The sequence below is a fragment of the Brassica oleracea genome, chromosome C1, assembly GCF_000695525.1.
Source record: "Brassica oleracea var. oleracea cultivar TO1000 chromosome C1, BOL, whole genome shotgun sequence".
Taxonomy (NCBI): domain Eukaryota; kingdom Viridiplantae; phylum Streptophyta; class Magnoliopsida; order Brassicales; family Brassicaceae; genus Brassica; species Brassica oleracea.
The window spans coordinates 25,188,568-25,207,265 of NC_027748.1; the positions used below are offsets into that span (position 1 = coordinate 25,188,568).

At 34.0% G+C, this 18,698-nt stretch overlaps 1 protein-coding gene across 1 annotated transcript; it reads left to right on the plus strand.

The window, feature by feature from the left end:
• The first annotated feature begins 2,717 nt into the window (after positions 1 to 2,717).
• Positions 2,718 to 4,501, plus strand: LOC106324304. The gene is made up of 8 exons (XM_013762297.1): positions 2,718 to 3,019; positions 3,104 to 3,190; positions 3,281 to 3,355; positions 3,495 to 3,638; positions 3,701 to 3,745; positions 3,942 to 3,968; positions 4,061 to 4,156; positions 4,236 to 4,501. Exons 1-8 carry the CDS (start codon positions 2,825 to 2,827, stop codon positions 4,434 to 4,436), a joined length of 870 nt encoding a protein of 289 aa, XP_013617751.1. The 5' UTR covers positions 2,718 to 2,824; the 3' UTR covers positions 4,437 to 4,501.
• The last annotated feature ends 14,197 nt before the right edge of the window (positions 4,502 to 18,698 follow it).

Here is an 18,698-nt window from a genome sequence, read left to right on the forward strand (position 1 = left end):
AAAAGAACTTTAATATTTAGACAATAAATTCCCCCGACTGCCTCTAAATTAGACCCGATCTGTCAGCTATGTGGAGAGAAAGATGAAACCTTAAACCATGCTCTGTTTGGAAGTTATCGAATACAATGTTTCGCTCTGCAATAATTTTGTTGCAAAGCTTGGAATCCTTGATAAGATTGATAAAGGAGAATGAAGATGAGAGCACAAATATGTTTATATGGTGGAGAATATGGAAAATGAGAAACATGCTTATATTTGAAAACAATAGAGAACACAGAATCTACCTTATAAAGAATGTGATCACGGACTTAAAGTTATGGAAGGAGGCAATGAATATAAACTTGAAAGAAGAAGATACGTCATGGATATCGTCAAATGAGAAAATAGAAATAGGTTAGACAATGTATAAGATGGAAGCAAGTACTTCCAAGGAAATTCCTCACTGGATCAAACTAACTACTCACTGGAAGCAGCGGCAATAGCTATACTAACGGCAGTCCAACAACTTGGGAGGCTTTCTTACAAGCATGTAACCTTTCAAGGAGACTGCAAAGTGTGATGTGTTGCTAAAGCTACTATTTATGTTAACATAGAGTCCCAAGATTCAGTTTCATTTAATATATACATGTGGAAGACGTAGGATCCACTCTCAAAAGGTTGAATCTCCAAAATCCAAAGAGAACCACACTGCATTGTATATTGTTGTTTACAGTAAAAAATCCAGTCGTACCAAAGGATAGCACATTAATGGAGTTTGATTAAGCAAAAGAGACCACATCTGAGTTCTTAGAACATGGACGTAATGAGAAACATAAGGGACCAATGAATCAATAATAATCATGCTAGAAACCACAATAGCTTTACATATTAGCTTATAGTCTCAAAAGTTTAGATAAAATTTCAATTTTATTTTATTTTAGCATAACATATATATCAAAGTTATTACCATATTTTTGTATATAAGTTTCATTGTTATGCATTTAGAAAAATGCGGAGATAAGTAATAGTAAGGTGGATTGTTTGCTAATGCCCGTACAATCAATTCGAAGATAAATGATGAGTATTATGATTCTGAATAGAACATCTGTCATCTTATTTTTTATTTAGAAAAAAAAAACAGCTGAATTTTGTCGTACAATTATTTATTGGCTGTATCTCCTATTCTATAATTCAACTTTAAAAATTTGACTTACAAATAAGAAATTTATTGAATTTAGAACATGAGTGAATTGCATATGAAATAATCATTTACCATTGAATTTGAAGGTGAGTGTTTCTGATCAATTAAGATTATTTATTTTTAAAGATGTTTTATTATCTGAATTAGTATCTGGATATAAAAATGAAAAAAAAAATTAAGTTATTATTTAGCTACAGAAATGGTATATTAGAATCTTAAAAATGTAGTTTCAAAAAATTGTAATAGGAAGTAGTTTTCATAATTTACGTCCCAGGTTACAATACAAAAACGTTGCCCTAAGAAAAATAAAATTAAATTGTCAAATAGAGCAAATGTAATTGGACAAATTTGTTTGTTTCAAGAGACTAACTAAGACAATCCAAAAATAGAAACAAAACTCATAGTTGGACTGGTTTTAAACAGGTACATGAAAACACAATATTTACATTGCAAAACATAGAGTCTATCTCATATAAAACTATATTATAAATCATTGATGATGAAGATTACACTATAGGTCAACAAAACATCTCTATGCAGGGAGCCGCAAATATAATTTTAGTTTTTACTGTGAATATAAACTCAACAATATAATTTTTAGTTTTTACTTATATAAAATGTATATATTGAGAGATTGCTAATTTATGATTTTAATGGGACCATATGTTTACATAGGACTTTCTAAAAATTATTATCTTATTATTTTATCGATTTATATCATATTTTGAACTGACAAAACTTGGGACCAAATTTTTTTATTAATATATTATATTTATTAATTTATCGAGATTGATTTATAGAGTTTCAACCGTATATCTAATTGTGTATTTATGCTAATTATATTTTAACCGGTTTGGCTGTGTCTATTTATGCTAATAATATCAAATTTACACTAAAAGTCTGGGCAACAAAATAATACAATATGACCATAAACGAAGTTTGATTATTGATTACTCCATATTTAAACATTTTCATGTGCTAAGTGATCATCTTTAGATCCGCTCTGAAAATAAGATATCTGTGGTGCCTGGACCCGAATCCAGATAGTAAAATCTTGGATCCGTACAAACCGAATCCGAATCCGGATATCTTAATTTTTAGATCCGGATATCTGCATCCGTATTTTTAAAACACATTAAATTTTTAAATTTCATTAATATTATATTTGATATATTAATATTTATACATGAATTAATCTTATAATAATATATTTAAGTTTTATAATATTATAAACATATATAAATATATTTATAAATATTTAATTTATGTATTATATTAAAAAAATTCATTTTTTAAAAAAATATATTTTTTTAAAAAATGAATTTTTTTAATATAATACATAAATTAAATATTTATAAATATATTTATAAATATTTAATTTATGTATTATATTAAAAAAATTCATTTTTTAAAAAAATATATTTTTTTTAATTATTTTTACGGATCCAGATCCGGATATCCGCGGGTAATAGAATATCGAAATGGATATCCGAAATCTGGATATCAGGAAACCACGAATCCTGATCCGAATATCAATTTCACGGTTTTGGGGGGGGGTACCCTGAGTTTTATCTGGATTTGTCCCAGGCCTATAGCTCTACCATTTGCGCAACATCCCCACCTTTGCCTGAACGACAAACCAATATGAGCTTCACCTCTCATCTCCAAGCGACCAACCTCATGGTGGTCGGAGCAAAATCGCCGGTGGATCGTCGCCGGAAGGCACTTAAGAGAGTGAATAAAGAGCTCTCAAGAGGCAAGTACGAAACTGCACTCTCTCTCGTCAAGCAACTCAAGGGAAAACATGGCTGCCTCTCTGCCTTCGCCTCTGCCAAATTGGTCTCTCTTCTCTCCTATCTCCTCTCTTTCATTCTTGCTTCTTCTTTAGTTCTTTTAATAACTCTCTTCTTCGATTTTTTTTAGCTTCCGAAGAAATCACCAGTACTGGATACATTGGGTGGGTTGATAGATTCAGTCTCCAGAAGCTTTGAATCTGTTTCTGCTGAAGCGGTAATCTTACTATTAGCTATCCAATTTTCAGTGTTTCTTGATTGCCTTTGGAGTCGTTTGTCTTAAGCAAAACTGGTTTTTAATTTGCAGAATTCAGTAAGAAATTTTCAAGAGCACAAAGCTATAACTTCTCCTTCTGAAGAAGATTGGTTCGCTGTTGTTCAGGTGAAAATCTTGTAGCAAAATAAGTTTTTTTTTTCTTTTGTGATTTAGCTGTCTATGTCCAGTTTCTTTCTACTTAACATGTTTATATTTCGTCATAGGATCCTTGTGTAATGTATCTATCTTATGGATGTGTATGTAGCATGAATCAGGCCATTTTCTGGTTGGTTATTTGCTTGGAGTTCTTCCAAGACGCTATGAAATACCAAATTTGGAAGCTATGAGGGATAATGTAGCCAGTGTAACTGGGAGAGTAGAATTTGTGGGCTTCGAGTTCCTCAAACAAGTGAGTTGTTTTGGTGCATAGGGAAAATGTTAAATGAATGCTCAAGCCTGTTATTACTGCAGGTTGGTGCTGCAAACCAATTTATGAAAGATGATGTGGATCTTTCGGTATGTAACTAAACACTCAAGCTGCAATAGACAGTTTCGGTTACTGGTTATTGGTCATTAATGTGTCTTTCCGTGGTTTATTTGGGATTGAGTTTTTTTAAGAAGACTGGATTTGTGACCATGTTACGGGTTTACCGATCTTTTATGTATCATTGTGTATCTTCTTGACTAACATGTTTTGACTTATACCATGAAGGTCTCTCAAGGCTATATATCGTCCAAGGTAATATTTATCTCAAACTTACCTGTGATTGATATATAGATTTACATAGCTAGAGCTGTTTCTGTAGTGAGTGGTTGGAACTGTAAGTGCAGACACTGAACAACTTCTCTTGTGTGATACTTGGAGGAATGGTAACAGAACATATGCTTTTCGGATACTCGGAAGGTTTCTACTCCGATGTTGTCAAGGTTATGTCGTCTCAAAATGTCTTACTCATATGCAGAGAGATTAATTTCTTATGTTTTATAAAAAAATCTGATTTTGCAGTTGAACAATGTTCTGCAATGGCGAGGGTTCACAGAAATGGAAAAGGCGGCTCATATCAGATGGGCTGCTTCCAACACTGTATCTTTGTTACATTCATACAATGAAGCAAGAGTTTCACTAGCAAAAGCAATGGCCAAAGCCAAACCGATTGGTGCTTGTATTGAAGCCATTGAATCTGCAATTTCTAGACATTATATGTAAACTAATTTTGTATTCTTCCTAATAACTTCAGCTTCCTTTTAAGAGACACTGTATACATTACCGGATATGCAAACACCCAATTTAAACCACATAAGATCTCAAAAATCTTATGAAAGAGAGACCAGACTATTTTACAGGCTTAAACTCAACGAGGGTGGGTCATGGAAATGAAGTAGAAAAAATCAAAACGTTATATTTTTTAAAAAATTACTTGAAATATAAGTTGGCTATCACTTTTGAAAATATAATCAATTAAAAATATCTAAATTTATAAATTATTATTGAAATTTTTATAAATTATTTTTAATTATAAATGATTTTAGAGATTTAATTTAGATTTTTTTTTTCAAATATGACTCAAAACAAAAAGTCAAACACAAAAACCAACTCATGATTTTGGAACTTTCATTTGTAATATTCATTACAAAATATCGAAAATGCCATTTTTTTTTTTGAAAATAAATGGTTTACTCTATCTTCTCATCTTCATCAAATATTTACAATATTACCATTGTCATCAATACACCAACCCACCATGAACAACCAATTTGAAGCTCTTAATACACCAAAATTTCGATTTTTACTCTTCATATCTCATTACTTTTGCACACAAACTACACCTCTTTCATTTTCTCTCTATGTTCATAGAAAAAAAACCCAAGATTTTTATTTTAAACTTCGTAGGGTTCAAGCTCATGATTCTTGGTCATTAACAAGTGGGTCTGTTTCGTGGTAAAGTTCTGTGTGATAGGAAAAGCTAATCAAGTTATCTCACTGGTTAAAAATATGAAACTAATTTTTTTTTCCAGATATGTTCGTCAGAAGACTTATATGGAAGTCTTTTGGTCAATGTAGAAGTTAGTTATGCAATTGACTTAATGTATGATTTTAGAGAATACTTCTCTGGAAGTCTTCCAACTTTTCTTTGTTAACAAAAAAATCTCAAAAATACCAGAGAAGACTTCCTGGTAAGTCATCTTAAGTCATCTAAGATAAACAAGTTAGTTTTGCAATTGACCGGATTGTGTCAGAAATTTGACTTTTTCTAGATGACTTACACAGAAGTCTTCTACCCTGTAAGTCTTCTGAACTCTCATTGTAAGTCTTCTCACTGTCGGTGAAAGTCGTCTAGGGTTACTTTTGTAATTAAAAAATAAAATTTAAATATTTAATTTTAGTTTGACGACTTCCATCTTCTGAAAGACGACTTACACGGAAGTCTTCCAGAATTTTATTCTGAGATTCTGGTCAAACTTTGGTTATCACATAAGAATTCCGCGTAAGTTTTCTGCCGGAAGACTTACATGGAAGTCTTCTAATTAAAATTAAATGTTTAAGTTTTATTTTTCATTTGCATCTAATTAAATGTAATATTTAATTTTTATTTTTTTGGTGGAAGACTTCCATGTAAGTCTTGTAATAAAGTCAAATTTCTGTCACAATTCGTTCAATTGCAAACTAATATGTTTATCATAGAAGACTTTCCGGTAAGTCTTCTCTGGTATTTTTGAGTTTTTTTCAAAAACAAAAGTAAGCCGATAATTACAAAGGAAGATTTCCAAAGAAGTCTGCTCTAGAGTAGACTTCTATGGAAGTTTTCTTTTGTAAATTATCAGTTGCAAAAATGACCTAAATGAAAGACGCAGACGACTTCTGTGGAAGTCTTCTACGACAATGTTTAATAAACTTTTATTTTCTCTAAAACTATAAAAGCTTTTTAACATTTTCTTGTTAATTCATGTATATTAATTGATATTGGGACTCCTGTATGAAATTCATAACTTAATTGATTTTAATTATGAGATTAGTAACATTCATGTTTATTAATATTTCTAGCTGATTCGAGAAGACTTCTACGAAAGTCTTCTACGTTAGTTTTTGTTAACTTGTAGATATTTTTTTTTTAACTTTCAAAATTGTTAATTAACTTCAAAATTATCAAGTTATATGGTTTAATATGTCTTCTTAGATTATAAGATATATTTTTTAATTTTCATGAGATTTAAAATTTCAATTTTCACTTAAAGTTTAAGTTTCATGCCTAAATTTTTAATTTCCCGCTTAAATTACCCACTTATATTTTATTTTCCCGCTTAAAATTTAAGTCTTCCAAGAAGACTTCCCAAAAGACTTCCTAAAAGACTTCTAGTGAAAGTGCTATATGTTTGAACTTGTGTAATATTTGATATTTTGTGAATTTGACTAAGTTTTCCTAGAAGCCTTCTCTCTTAGTTTTAATAAATTTGATTAAATTTTTGTGTTATTTTATTTTGCTATTAAAGTTGTATCAATAATTTCAAGTATTTTTGGCAAGATAATATGGTAAACATGCACATATTTACTAAAAATTTCATTAATATCTCTTCAAAATTACAAAAGAATTCACAACTAAAAGAGTACACACATAAATAAAAAAACATGTCATAAATAAAACTATTACACATGGAGTTAGAGATTATTCCTCCATAAAGATAAGCTTGGACTCCACTTGACATGGGAGAATAATCCATCATAAGACTTCGAGAAAGTCTTCTAGAGAGTTATGTTTTAGAAGACTCTGGCAAAAGATTTCCTGAAAATTTTCTAGGGAAAATTGCCAAAACGGAACTAAAAAACAACATAGTTGTCCCTATGGTATAAAATCATCACTAAGTTGTCCCTATAGTATATTATTTTTCATAATCCCAAAACTAACCTTTCCTTAATCAAATTAAACATAAATTAAAACCATTTTTAGAAAGTTTAATGGAAAAAGATAAAAAAAAAGGTAATTCCAAAATGTTTTAGGAAGGAAAAAAATGTAAAAATATATATTTTTTAAAAAAGAACACAAGACACATATAAAAATATCCCCTAACCCAATTGCATTTGGTTTCTAAAATCCTCCAAAACTATTCTTTTAAAATCCTCTAAACTAGAACTTGATTCCAATAACAGTAGCCTACCCCCTTTATCATCAGCCGAAAATACCCATCCCGTGCTTGTACTAAATTCCCAAACACCACATATTGTATAGATATGCATTATAAAACAAGAGCTTGTGAAAATTACAAGACAAACTATGGTGAAATCATAGATTGATGAAGAAGAAAAGCCAAAATCATTTTTTTTTTATTTTGACAAAGAAAATCGACCAGGACACGTTTTAGGAAATTAGAATATTTTCTTAACCGAAACTTCCTTAATTTTCGGAAAAAAAAACTGGTTTTTTATCCGTATTTTATCCGTAGAAGGCACTTTCTACACTGTGTAGAACCATGACAAAAATGCTGAATACAATTTCTACTTTTTGTAGACGTTCGTGTTAAGTTTAGATTTCGCATACCTGAAATTTTAGAATACTTCATAAAAGTAGAAACTGCATTCAAAAGAAAAGTAGCGATCTTTACAATTAGTAGAATTCGCATTCCCCATATTTAGAATTTTAATAATTTTTATATTGTTTCTTCTAAAAAAAAGTAGATGGATTTGTTTATTCTAGAATTCGTTTTCTACTAACCCATTTTCCGTAGAAAACGAATTCTACTTTTAGTGGAACGTAATTTTAAAATTTTATTTATCAAGTTTTTAACCAAAAAAAAAATATGTATTTGTGTATATAGGTGTTTTATTAATTGTTTATATTTTTAATATTTTTTGGATTCATAAAACTATTTATTTCATTAAATTTCAGAAATGGAAAGGATAAAAGGGAGAATAAATGGACAAATATAGTTTTATACCATATGGACAACTATGTTGTTTTTTTGTTCCGTTTTGGCAATTTTCCCAATTTTCTATGGCATTATATTTTAGAAGACTTCCAAAATCTGACTCAAATCTGAAAAACGTGCATATCCAAAAACGTTCAGAGAGATTAGAGAGATGTTAGAGAGGCATGAGACAAAAAATAAAAAAATGAAATAAGCTTTAGTGTTTCCAAGTTCAAAGAGATTAGAGAAAGATTAGAGAGTTTTATCTTAATAAATAAGACATGGAGACTTCAAAATGCTCAAATCTGTTATGAAAAAAGAGACATGAGAGAAGACTCCGCCAGGAAACTTCCAGCAAGTCTTCCATGAATTAAGAAGACTTCCAGGAAGAATTCTGGTGCATTATATTGTTGAAGACTTTTGAGAATACTTTTCATAAGTCTTCCAGAGTCAGATCCATATCTGAAAATTCTGCATATCCAAACGCATATCTGAAGACCTGCATATCTAAAAACGTTTTAATGGCTTCAAAATAGAAAAAATGAGTGGAAGATTAGATATATTTACCTTTATAAAATACAAAAAAATAAAAATCCAAATTTTATAGATTTACCTTTAAATGCGTGAAAGATGAGAATCATGTGATAAAAAAATCTGCAAAAACAAGATAAATTAGTGAGAAAGACATGACAAAAAATGAAAAATAGATATAAAGTTTGGGGTTTTTATGTTCAAAGAGATTATAAAGAGGTTGGAATGTGTTAGTTTGGGAAAAAAATAAGATCTTTATGTAACAAGAGGTTACCAAATGGAAAAAAAAATAAGACATGGAGATTTACCAAAACGCTCAGATGTGTTATGAAAGAGGAAACATGGAAGAAGATTCCGTCAGAAGACTTACAAGAAGACTTACAAGAAGTCTTCCATGAAGTCAGAAGTCTTCGGAAGTCTTTTGGCTCATTATATTTTAGAAGACTTCCGAGAAGACTTCCCAGAAGTCTTTCAGAGTCTCACCTAGATCTAAAAAACCTGCATATCCAAAAATGTTCAAATGACTTCAAAAAGAGAAAATGAGTGTGGGAACCAAAATTCACACCGTCGATTTCCGTAATCGGAGGAAAGTCAGGAAACCATACCTTTCCCTGAGGTCTCGGATTCTCAGCGAGAGCCAACGACAAGTGACCAAATAAATGCGGAAAATATGGAAAGATAACAAAACGAATTTATAGAAAAAGGTAGATCTTATTTCGAATCCGCGTAAGAGCGTTGCGATCATTACAAGATATTATCAAAGCTTCGGCCGCAAAATCTGTCAGCGAATTACCTAGTTATCAAGACGATCATGAACATAATCTCAAAGACTTTGGCTAATCGTCGAGTTTCAGTTTGATATGGTACAGGTTTTCTATACGCCTGATTGCGACAAGAAATGCTGTATAGTCTTTGAGATTATGTTCATGATCGTCTGGATATGTTGCTAGCGTTTAGACGAATTTTAGATTGTCGTTTGCCTACCTGGGACAATTTATTGTGCTTCCTTTTTCCGCGATTAACCTAGGGTTTTTTCGAAAGATATTCGGAAGAAGTACAACGGTGAGTTATGTACCCGATCTGATGTGCTTCCCTTTTCTGCGATTAACCTAGGGTTTTTCTACGGTTTGGGGGAGAACGAGTTTTACTTTTCCGAAAAGTTTTCGGAAAACGTGTTTTGGTAAAACCCTTACGCATTGAGACTTATTTAGCTCGGTAATAAGCCAGCCAAACTTACGGGGATTGATAAAATTTATCGTTTCCCTTTCTGTTTAGACAGAGAAACCGCGATCTCGTTTCGTAGCACTTCCTGTGGCGAAACGTCGAGGCTAGGTTTTCGATTTTTTCGAGCAGTACGGGGTTTGCGTAAGTGTTGGCCATAGGAGAAGTCTCTGATGGAGTTGTATTACCAGCATTGTTGCGAACTGTGATTTTGTCTTTCGTATTTCCAGACATCGTTTTGATCAAGCGTTTTGCGGCCAAACTGTGGGAAACGAAATTCACACCGTCGATTTCCGTAATCGGAGGAAAGTCAGGAAACCCTAACTTTCCCTGAGGTCTCGGATTCTCTGCGAGAGCCAACAACAAGTGACCAAATAAATGCAGAAAATATGAAAAGATAACAAAACGAATTTATAGAAAAGGTAGATCTTATTTCGAATCCGCTTAAGAGTGTTGCGATCATTACAAGAGATTATAAAAGCTTCGGCCGCAAGAGCTGTCAGCGAATTACCTAGTTCTAGCAACCTAAAACCTTAAACCTAGTTGAGTCGCAGCTCGATAACATAAGACGAAAAAGATATAAAAATGGTTTTGATTAATTTCGGACTGAACCTTATGAAATGCTGCCTACGTACCTCTTTCAAGGATCAAGCAGAACGTAGGTCAAGAGTAAACCAAGAGATCGAACTGCTTGTGCGCGTTCGTCTCGTAATCGGGTGCCAGTCATAGAAACAGAGCATGTCGAGAATAATGTATCAAAGTTTCTAAGTGCCGAGCCTTCTTCTCCTTGTGCCTCTCGCCTAAGACTCTTTATATACTCCTCCAAGGTTGGTTTTAGCTTTTCCCTTCCTGCCCTTAATCTGTCTTAAGTGAAAAATGGAGATATTCCATTTTTTCCGATCTTCATGTTTATCCGCGGAAACTTAACATTTTTTCTGCGGAAACTTATCTTTATATTTATTTTTATAAAATAAAAACATAAACCGCCATAGTATCTACGAGCTCATTCTTAAGGAATCGTAAGTAGGCTTGTAGTCGCGTTTTAGACCTCGTTGGGCCGTCTTTCGACATAAAACGTTTGTTACGATTTTCTTTTCGACAAAAACAAGGTCTCGCGGTTTTTATCGTAAAGTTTCAACGGTAACTTTGATCGGAATGATGTGAGAAATGATATGGCTGCGGTACAGGGGAGCTAGCATTGAGGAACAGACGAGAATTCACGGATTTGGGTCGTACCCGTTGATCGATGTCCGAGACAGTTCGGTCGCTACGTAGCGACCTGGTCCGGGCTGGATCGGTAGCTACGTAGCAACCGAGTGGCTTGGTCGGTGGCTACGTAGCGATCGAATCGTTCGCGGGTCGGTCGTTCGCGGACCGGTCGCTACGTGGCGACCTTGTTTGAATCCTTTTCTGACGTTTTATGAACGTGTTCTTGGACTATGGGTGTTTAGTTTCGATGAATCAACCGAGACTAGTGCAAGATTTCACCGCAAAGTTTTTCGTAAAGATTTCTTTACGAAGATTACTTTTCGTAAAAACGTTCATGCTGATTTTTACAGATATTAGGATGTTAACTTCGTCGTGTCCGTTTTTGACCCCAAAAATATTAATAACTCGTCGTATAATTTTTTCAATAAAAATTATATGAAATTCACAAATCGAGAAATATTTTTCGGGGAGTTTTAGACATTGATTCCGTCGTGACCGATTGTGACCCAAACAATAAGTGGAAGATTAGATATAACTACCTTTATTGAACACACAAAAAATAGATATCCAAAATTTATAGATTTACCTTTAAAGGAGTGGAAGATGCACGCACAACAAGAAAATACAATTTTAACGACGACGGTTTTCGTAGTTATTTCGTCGTAAAATAGGGTTTACGAGGAATTGACTACGAAAGACATTTCGTCGTTAAACGTTTGTCGTAATGCAAATTTCCTCGCTAATTCGTCGTAACTTTACTAGGAAATGTTTCGTCGTAAAGTGGGATCAACCGTTTCCTCGTAAAAGCCACGTAAACCATTTCCTCCTAAAAGCCACGTTAATTGTTTCCACGTAAAAGACACGTAAACTTTTTCGTCGTAAAGAACACGTAAATCATTTCCTCGTAAAAAACACGTAAATAATTCCTCGTAAAGTACACGTAATTTTATCCTCGTAAAGTACACGTAAACAATTTCCTCGTACAGAAGACGCTCAGTTTCGTCGTCGTAAATCTGATCCACTTCAAGTGTAGATAATGTGACCGGTATTCCATCGGGAGACTGCTGGGTCAGCTGGGTTTGTCGGTCTTAAATTCGAGCAACCACCTCGTTGTCGATTTGCTCGGACCTAGGATCAACAAATTGCCTAGCCTTGTTCTTATGGGTCCTCTCGTAAAGATCCTTAAGAGACGGGACTCCCATCTCTTTGGCCTACAAACATTTAACAAGTTAGAATATGTGTATAAAAAAATAAAGTAATTAAAATATTTACCATCTCCATACAAACACCGGCGTGGGGTTTTTGACCCGTGGTGTGAAGCATCGGCCCGTGGCCATGCTCATCTTTCGTCTGACGGGAGGCGGAGCAACTGTTGGCGACTTTAATGGACGATGGCAGGTTCCAATAACGGATGAGGCCATCCTACACAGCCGTGGTGAGCTCAGCGGGGTTTCCCTGTTCATAACCCTTCAAGATCCAATCATCCTTCCTGTTGGATACCGTGTCCAACAATCGTTTTTTCGCCTTCCCTTCAAACGCCTTCTTCACCCTCTCATTCACTCCTATGGACCAATGTTATTTTTGCTGTAAAAAAAATTAGATTAGTAATTAGTTTAAAAATAATAATTCGTAATAATAAAAAAAGAGAGATTAATAGTAACTTACGGCAAACATTTTGAACCACGTCTTTCTAATGTAGATCAGCGTCAATTTCCAGTTCGGATGAGCGTGAGGGAAGTAGCCTTTGATCACCTCGGTTACGTTCCGAGCGGCAGAACCGTCAACCCCAAACCTGAAAAAACCAAAAAAAGTGTTTAAATTATTTTTTGTTATAAAACAATTGCACAATAAAAATGTAACGTACCACAAAGTTCTGTCCGGTCGATCGGGATCTAAGACTGGTAAACCTCCTCTGCCTGGCTGAGCGAGAAGGTCATCAACGGTGTACATAGCATAAGAAGCACTCGGCGGCACCAGCAAATCGGGATGAATCTCGTCTGGCACCATCGGAGGAGGTACCTCCTCAAGAACATGATCATGATGCGTGGATGGCGCATCAAACCGAGGAACCGGTGGCAGAACATACGGAGGTGTCTGATAGACTCTCTGAGAAGACTGAGAGTCGGGGACAGTCTCCGGAAACGAAGAGCTGGGAGCTGTTGAAGATGATGCGCCTGTACGAGTACCAGGCTCACCAAACATCTGACTGTAATGCTGTGTACGCTTGTTCTTTCGAACCATCTGGAAAAAAAATTATATGTCATTATTAATCATATAAAAATATAAATATTATTAATTAACATTTAAAAATCATCGATCATCCTATATTATCAACAAATTCTATAAACCTATCTACAAATTCCATAAACCTATCTACAAATTCCCTACACTAACCACATAAACTAATTACCCTAAACTAACCACCTAAGCTATAAATTAGAGAGGAAGTAGAGAGGAGAGTACCTTGCTTGGAGGAGGAGAGGAAGTGACTAGGAAATGAGAAGTGATTTGGTTCGGGTTTATATAAACTTATATATTATCGTAAAAACCTCGTGAAGTTACGACGATTTTACGAGGAATTAGAAAGGCCCGCGTTTTCTTTTTTATGTTTCGTCGTAAAGCCCACGTACATTTACGATGAATTAGCAAGGCCCGTGTTTTCCTTTACAACGTATTTACGAGAAAATAACAAGGTCCGTATTTTCTTTTACGACTATTTCTGTATATGAGTATTTTACGACGAAAAGATTTTCAATTTACAAAAAAAAGAAGGAAGAGACCTGCACCAGAACAGTTGTTATCAATTCAAAATAGCAATTGAAACTGATCAGAACTGTTCTGGTGACAGTTCACTCCCTTCAGATTTTTGAAACTATTGTTTATTTTTTTGTGTGCAAGATTAGAATGGGAGGGGTGTGCTTATTTATAGAAGTAGTTGGGGTCGTAAAATCCTCATAAATTAATGACGAAATAACAAGGCCCGTGTTTTCAATTTCGTCGTAAAATAGTCGCAATAGTACGAGGAAATAACAAGGCCCGTCTTTTCTTTTACGACGAATTAGCAAGGCCCGTGTTTTCAGTTTCGTCGGAAAATTGTCGTAACATTACGAGGAAATAAAAAGGCCCGTGTTTTTGTACGACGATTTTACGAGGAAGTTATGCAAATCCCTATCACCCGAAAACCCAAACCCCAAACCCCAAGTTCCTTAACTTCATCTATCACTCAATCTCTTCTTTCTAAACCCCAAACCCCCAATTGAGCTACACAAAATCAAATTATATAATTTAAATTTCATGATTAAACAAACTAAACACATACATTAACTCTAAAAATAAATCATATTTAAGAAAATTACATAATCATTCAGATACATCATTGACATTCTCGTCATCACTAGAAACATCATCATTTTCATTAAACTCGTCTTCAACAGCTTCGTCTGTCGTATCGTTGGGAAGATCTTCGTACTCACGATTATGCGGATCAGTAAGAAGGATGTCATAAGTTTGTTGTTCAGGTTCCTCGACTTCATTGATGTGTTCTTCTTGCAATGGTTGTTCTTCTCCATCAATTATTCGTCCACGAGGTGTAACTTTGACAACGGCAAACCAATTGATTCCTGATTCTCTCATCCGAGGGTATGAAAGGAAGCTGACTTGGTCTGCTTGTGAAGCTAATATGAAAGGCTCTAATTTGTTGTACCTTCGTCCACCATTTCCATCAACTACACCGAAGCAATGCCTCATATGGGAGGTGGACAGCTAGATGCTCCATGAAGTCAAAGAATGCCTGGATGAAAGATCTTCTCCAAGTTGCACAGTAAGATGTGAATGTTCTCATGAAGTTGTTCTACGACATCCTCTTTAAGAGTGTGTGTGCTCAGATCCCTGAAAAATGCTCCAATGCCTTGTATATTCCAATTAAGCACATTATTAGTCATATTATTTATTTGTGCATATTATAGAGCAACAAAAAATTTAATGCGTAATTAATATATTACCTGCAAGTGCTTCATGTACATTTGTTGAAAGCAGCTCCGCAAATGCAAAGGGAAGTAGTCATTGCATAAAGACATGACAATCGTGGCTCTTCATCCTGGAGAACTTTTGACCCTTTTCAACACATCTAGAGAGATTTGAAACATACCTATCGGGAACTTCACTTCTGATGCCACCCAGTTGAACAACACCGACTTTTGTTCGGAAGACAATCTGAATATCAGAATGGGAACTTGTCCATTGCTTTTTATATGTAACTCGCTTCTTGAGCAAATATCAGGCTAGTCCAACCTCGATTTTTTGTTGTCTTTTGTCTTCCGTGGGACATTCAATATTGTATTCATGATGTTTTCAAAAAAATCTTCTCTATATGCATCACATCGAGTTTGTGGCGCAAAAGAAGATCCTTCCAATATGGCAACTCCCAAAATATACTCTTCTTGTGCCAATTGTGCTGAACTCCGTAAAAATCATGCATATTACCGGGAAAATGCCAATTACCACCACAACGAACTGTTTCATTAGCTCCGTAGTAATCGATTTGCGCTTCAATTTCTTCTCCAGTTAAATATGGAGGTGGAGTGTCTCTCACAACCCTTTTGTGCCTAAACAATTTCTTGTTTCTTCGGTACGGATGGCTAATGGGAAGAAATCGTCGGTGACAATCGAACCAACTTGTCTTCCTACCATTCTTCAGTTGAAACACATCTGTCATTCCATTACAATATGGACAAGACAATCTCCCATGTGTAGTCCATCCAGATAATATCCCATAGGCAGGAAAGTCACTTATGGTCCACAGAAGCATCGCTCGCATCGTAAAATTCGTCTTCGTGGAGTAATCATACGTCCTCACCCCTGTTGACCACAAATCTTTAAACTCTTTTATCAGTGGTTGTAGAAAAACATCCAAAGACCTTTTTGGATGTTTCGGACCAGGTATTAATATGGTCAAGAATAGAAAATCCCGTTGCATGCACATCTCCGGTGGCAAGTTGTATGGCGTAAGAAAGACTGGCCACAATGAATATTGTCTCCCTGACATTCCAAATAGACTAAATCTATATGTGCAAAATCCAAGATACACATTTCGGCTATTGCTAGCGAATTCTGGATGTACTTTGTTAAAATGTTTCCAGGCTCTTGCATCTGATGGATGAGACATCTCACCTTCCGTCTGAGTATGCTCGGCATGCCATCTCATCCCTCTAGCAGTCTGCTCAGATTGGTACAATCTTTTCAATATGTCTGTAATTGGTAGGTACCAGATCCTTTGGTACGGTACCCTGTTACGTCCTCATCCTTGCGGTTTGAAACGTGGCTTCTTGCATAATCGACATTCTTCTAACTTCTCATCATCTCCCCAGTAGATCATGCAATTATCGATGCAAACGTCTATCATCTCCGAAGGCAACCCAAGACTATAAACCAGTTCTGAATCTCATAATAAGAATCAGCTGACACATTGTCTTCCGAAAAATACTCTTTAAACAAGTCTGCCCATGCATCCATGCAACTTTCAGGTAGATTGTGATCATTTTTAATATTCATCATTCTAGGAGCCAACGACAATTTAGAGAGACCTTCTCTACAACCACCGTAAAGTGGCTGATTCGAAGCATCTAACATTTCATAAAACTTTTTTGCATCTAAGTTAGGTTCTTCAACTTCATCATGAGCTACAAATGCATCAGCTACCATATCATGAACCATATCATGATATACCATCTACACCTCTTGATGGTAACTATGTTCATTATGCAAATGATCAACCGGTTCATCCTGAAAATTACTATTACTACTACTAGCTTCATTCACATAATCCTAACTTTCTCCATGTTGAAACCAGATATAGTAATGTGGCGTGAAACCTCTATTTATTAAATGCTTCCGTACATTTTCACGAGTTGCCAATTTTGAATTGTTTTATTTTCGACAAGGACAAAACATCTTATTGCTTTCCTGAGCGAGCGGTGTAGAATCTGCTTGATGCATAAATGTCTCCAGCCCTTAGAGATATTCTTTCGTCACTCTGCCGTTAGTATCTCTGTGCGTATACATCCACCAATTCGACTATATTTCGATCACCCGACATTTTTTTCTCTCTCACGTTTTTAGTTTTTTCTTTCAATTTGGTGTACTTCAAATGAAACACAAATGCCATATTTATAGGAAGTTTTTGAAACTGGTAGGTGAAATTTTACTAGGAATTTACGGGGAAATATAGTTAGGTAGCCCAAACAAAAAACATGTTTAAAACTAAAAAGTTGGTGCACTCAAGATTTCGACGCTAAATAGACGTAAAATATTTCGTCGTAAATTCCTCGTTATATTTACGTCCACTTTACGACGAAATATGTTTTCCTCGTACAAACCACGTTAAATTGCGTCTTTTTTACGATGAAATTTATTGTCGTTATTTTAAGACGAAATTACGTTGATTTATTTTTTCCTCGTAAGGTTCTCGTAAATAAGACGTACATTTCCTAGGACTTATTTTCCTCGTTACATTTCGTCGCTAATTTTGTGTTTTCTTGTAGTGATGAGAACCATATGATAAAAAATCTGCAAAAAAAAGATAAATTAGTGAGATGAGACAAAAAAATGAAAAAAACATATAAAGTATGATGTTTTCAAGTTCAAAAGATTAGAGAGAGGTTGAAGAATTTTAGTCAGAATCATTACATTTCCGTTGCAGTCATTTGAGAGAAAGAGAAAGAATGCATGCATTTGTTTATATGGAGACAAAAATTTCTATTTAGGTTAAATATTTTTGATTCAGAAGAACTTCAGGAACCTTGAAGTATCCTGTCTCTAAATATACTACTTGCCCATAAGACTTGTCGTCTATACCGAAAATTTATACCCTAAACTTTATTAACTAGCCAAATAGAAAGAAAAAAACACTTCATTAAACTTAAAATAAACTTTCAAAGTGTTTAATATACATGAAACTAAACACATATATGTTAAATTTTAATTTTTCAAAAAAAATGCTAAGCTTCCAAAATCTAACCCTAAAAATACAAACCAGTACATTCTGCTTTTTTTGTTGGTCATACGAGGCTACTTGTAATTTCACTAGCCTTTTAGGGTAGTTTTGCATTTAATTCAAATTGGGGTATACCTTTGTGTTTAGAATAAAGTTATGGATCATATTTGGTAATTTTCCCTTTTAATTTAATCAGTAAATTTAAAATATTTTATAAAAGAGCTATCAAATTTATGGTAAAATTTCCTTTTTTTTTTGAAAAAAAGAAATTTCTTAGGATAGTAAAAAATTTATTTTTATCACAAATATAGGGGGTATTCAAAGGTTAAAATTACCAAAATAAATTTCATAAAAAAGGTAAAAAATATCTATACTCTTAATTCCTAAGATAACTAATTTATATTTAGATTTTAAATCCGAGGGATAGAGTTTGGAATAAAGTATAGAATTTTTTTTCTTAAAAATTATTTAAAATAAAAAATTTAAAATTAGTTTTTTTTTAAAAAAAAAATTTGAATTTCAAAAAAAAGTTCGAAAAAGAAGTTTGAATTGAAATTTTGTTTTCCTATTTTAATATTTATTTATATTAATAAAGTAAAAGTATATGAGCCTTTACCG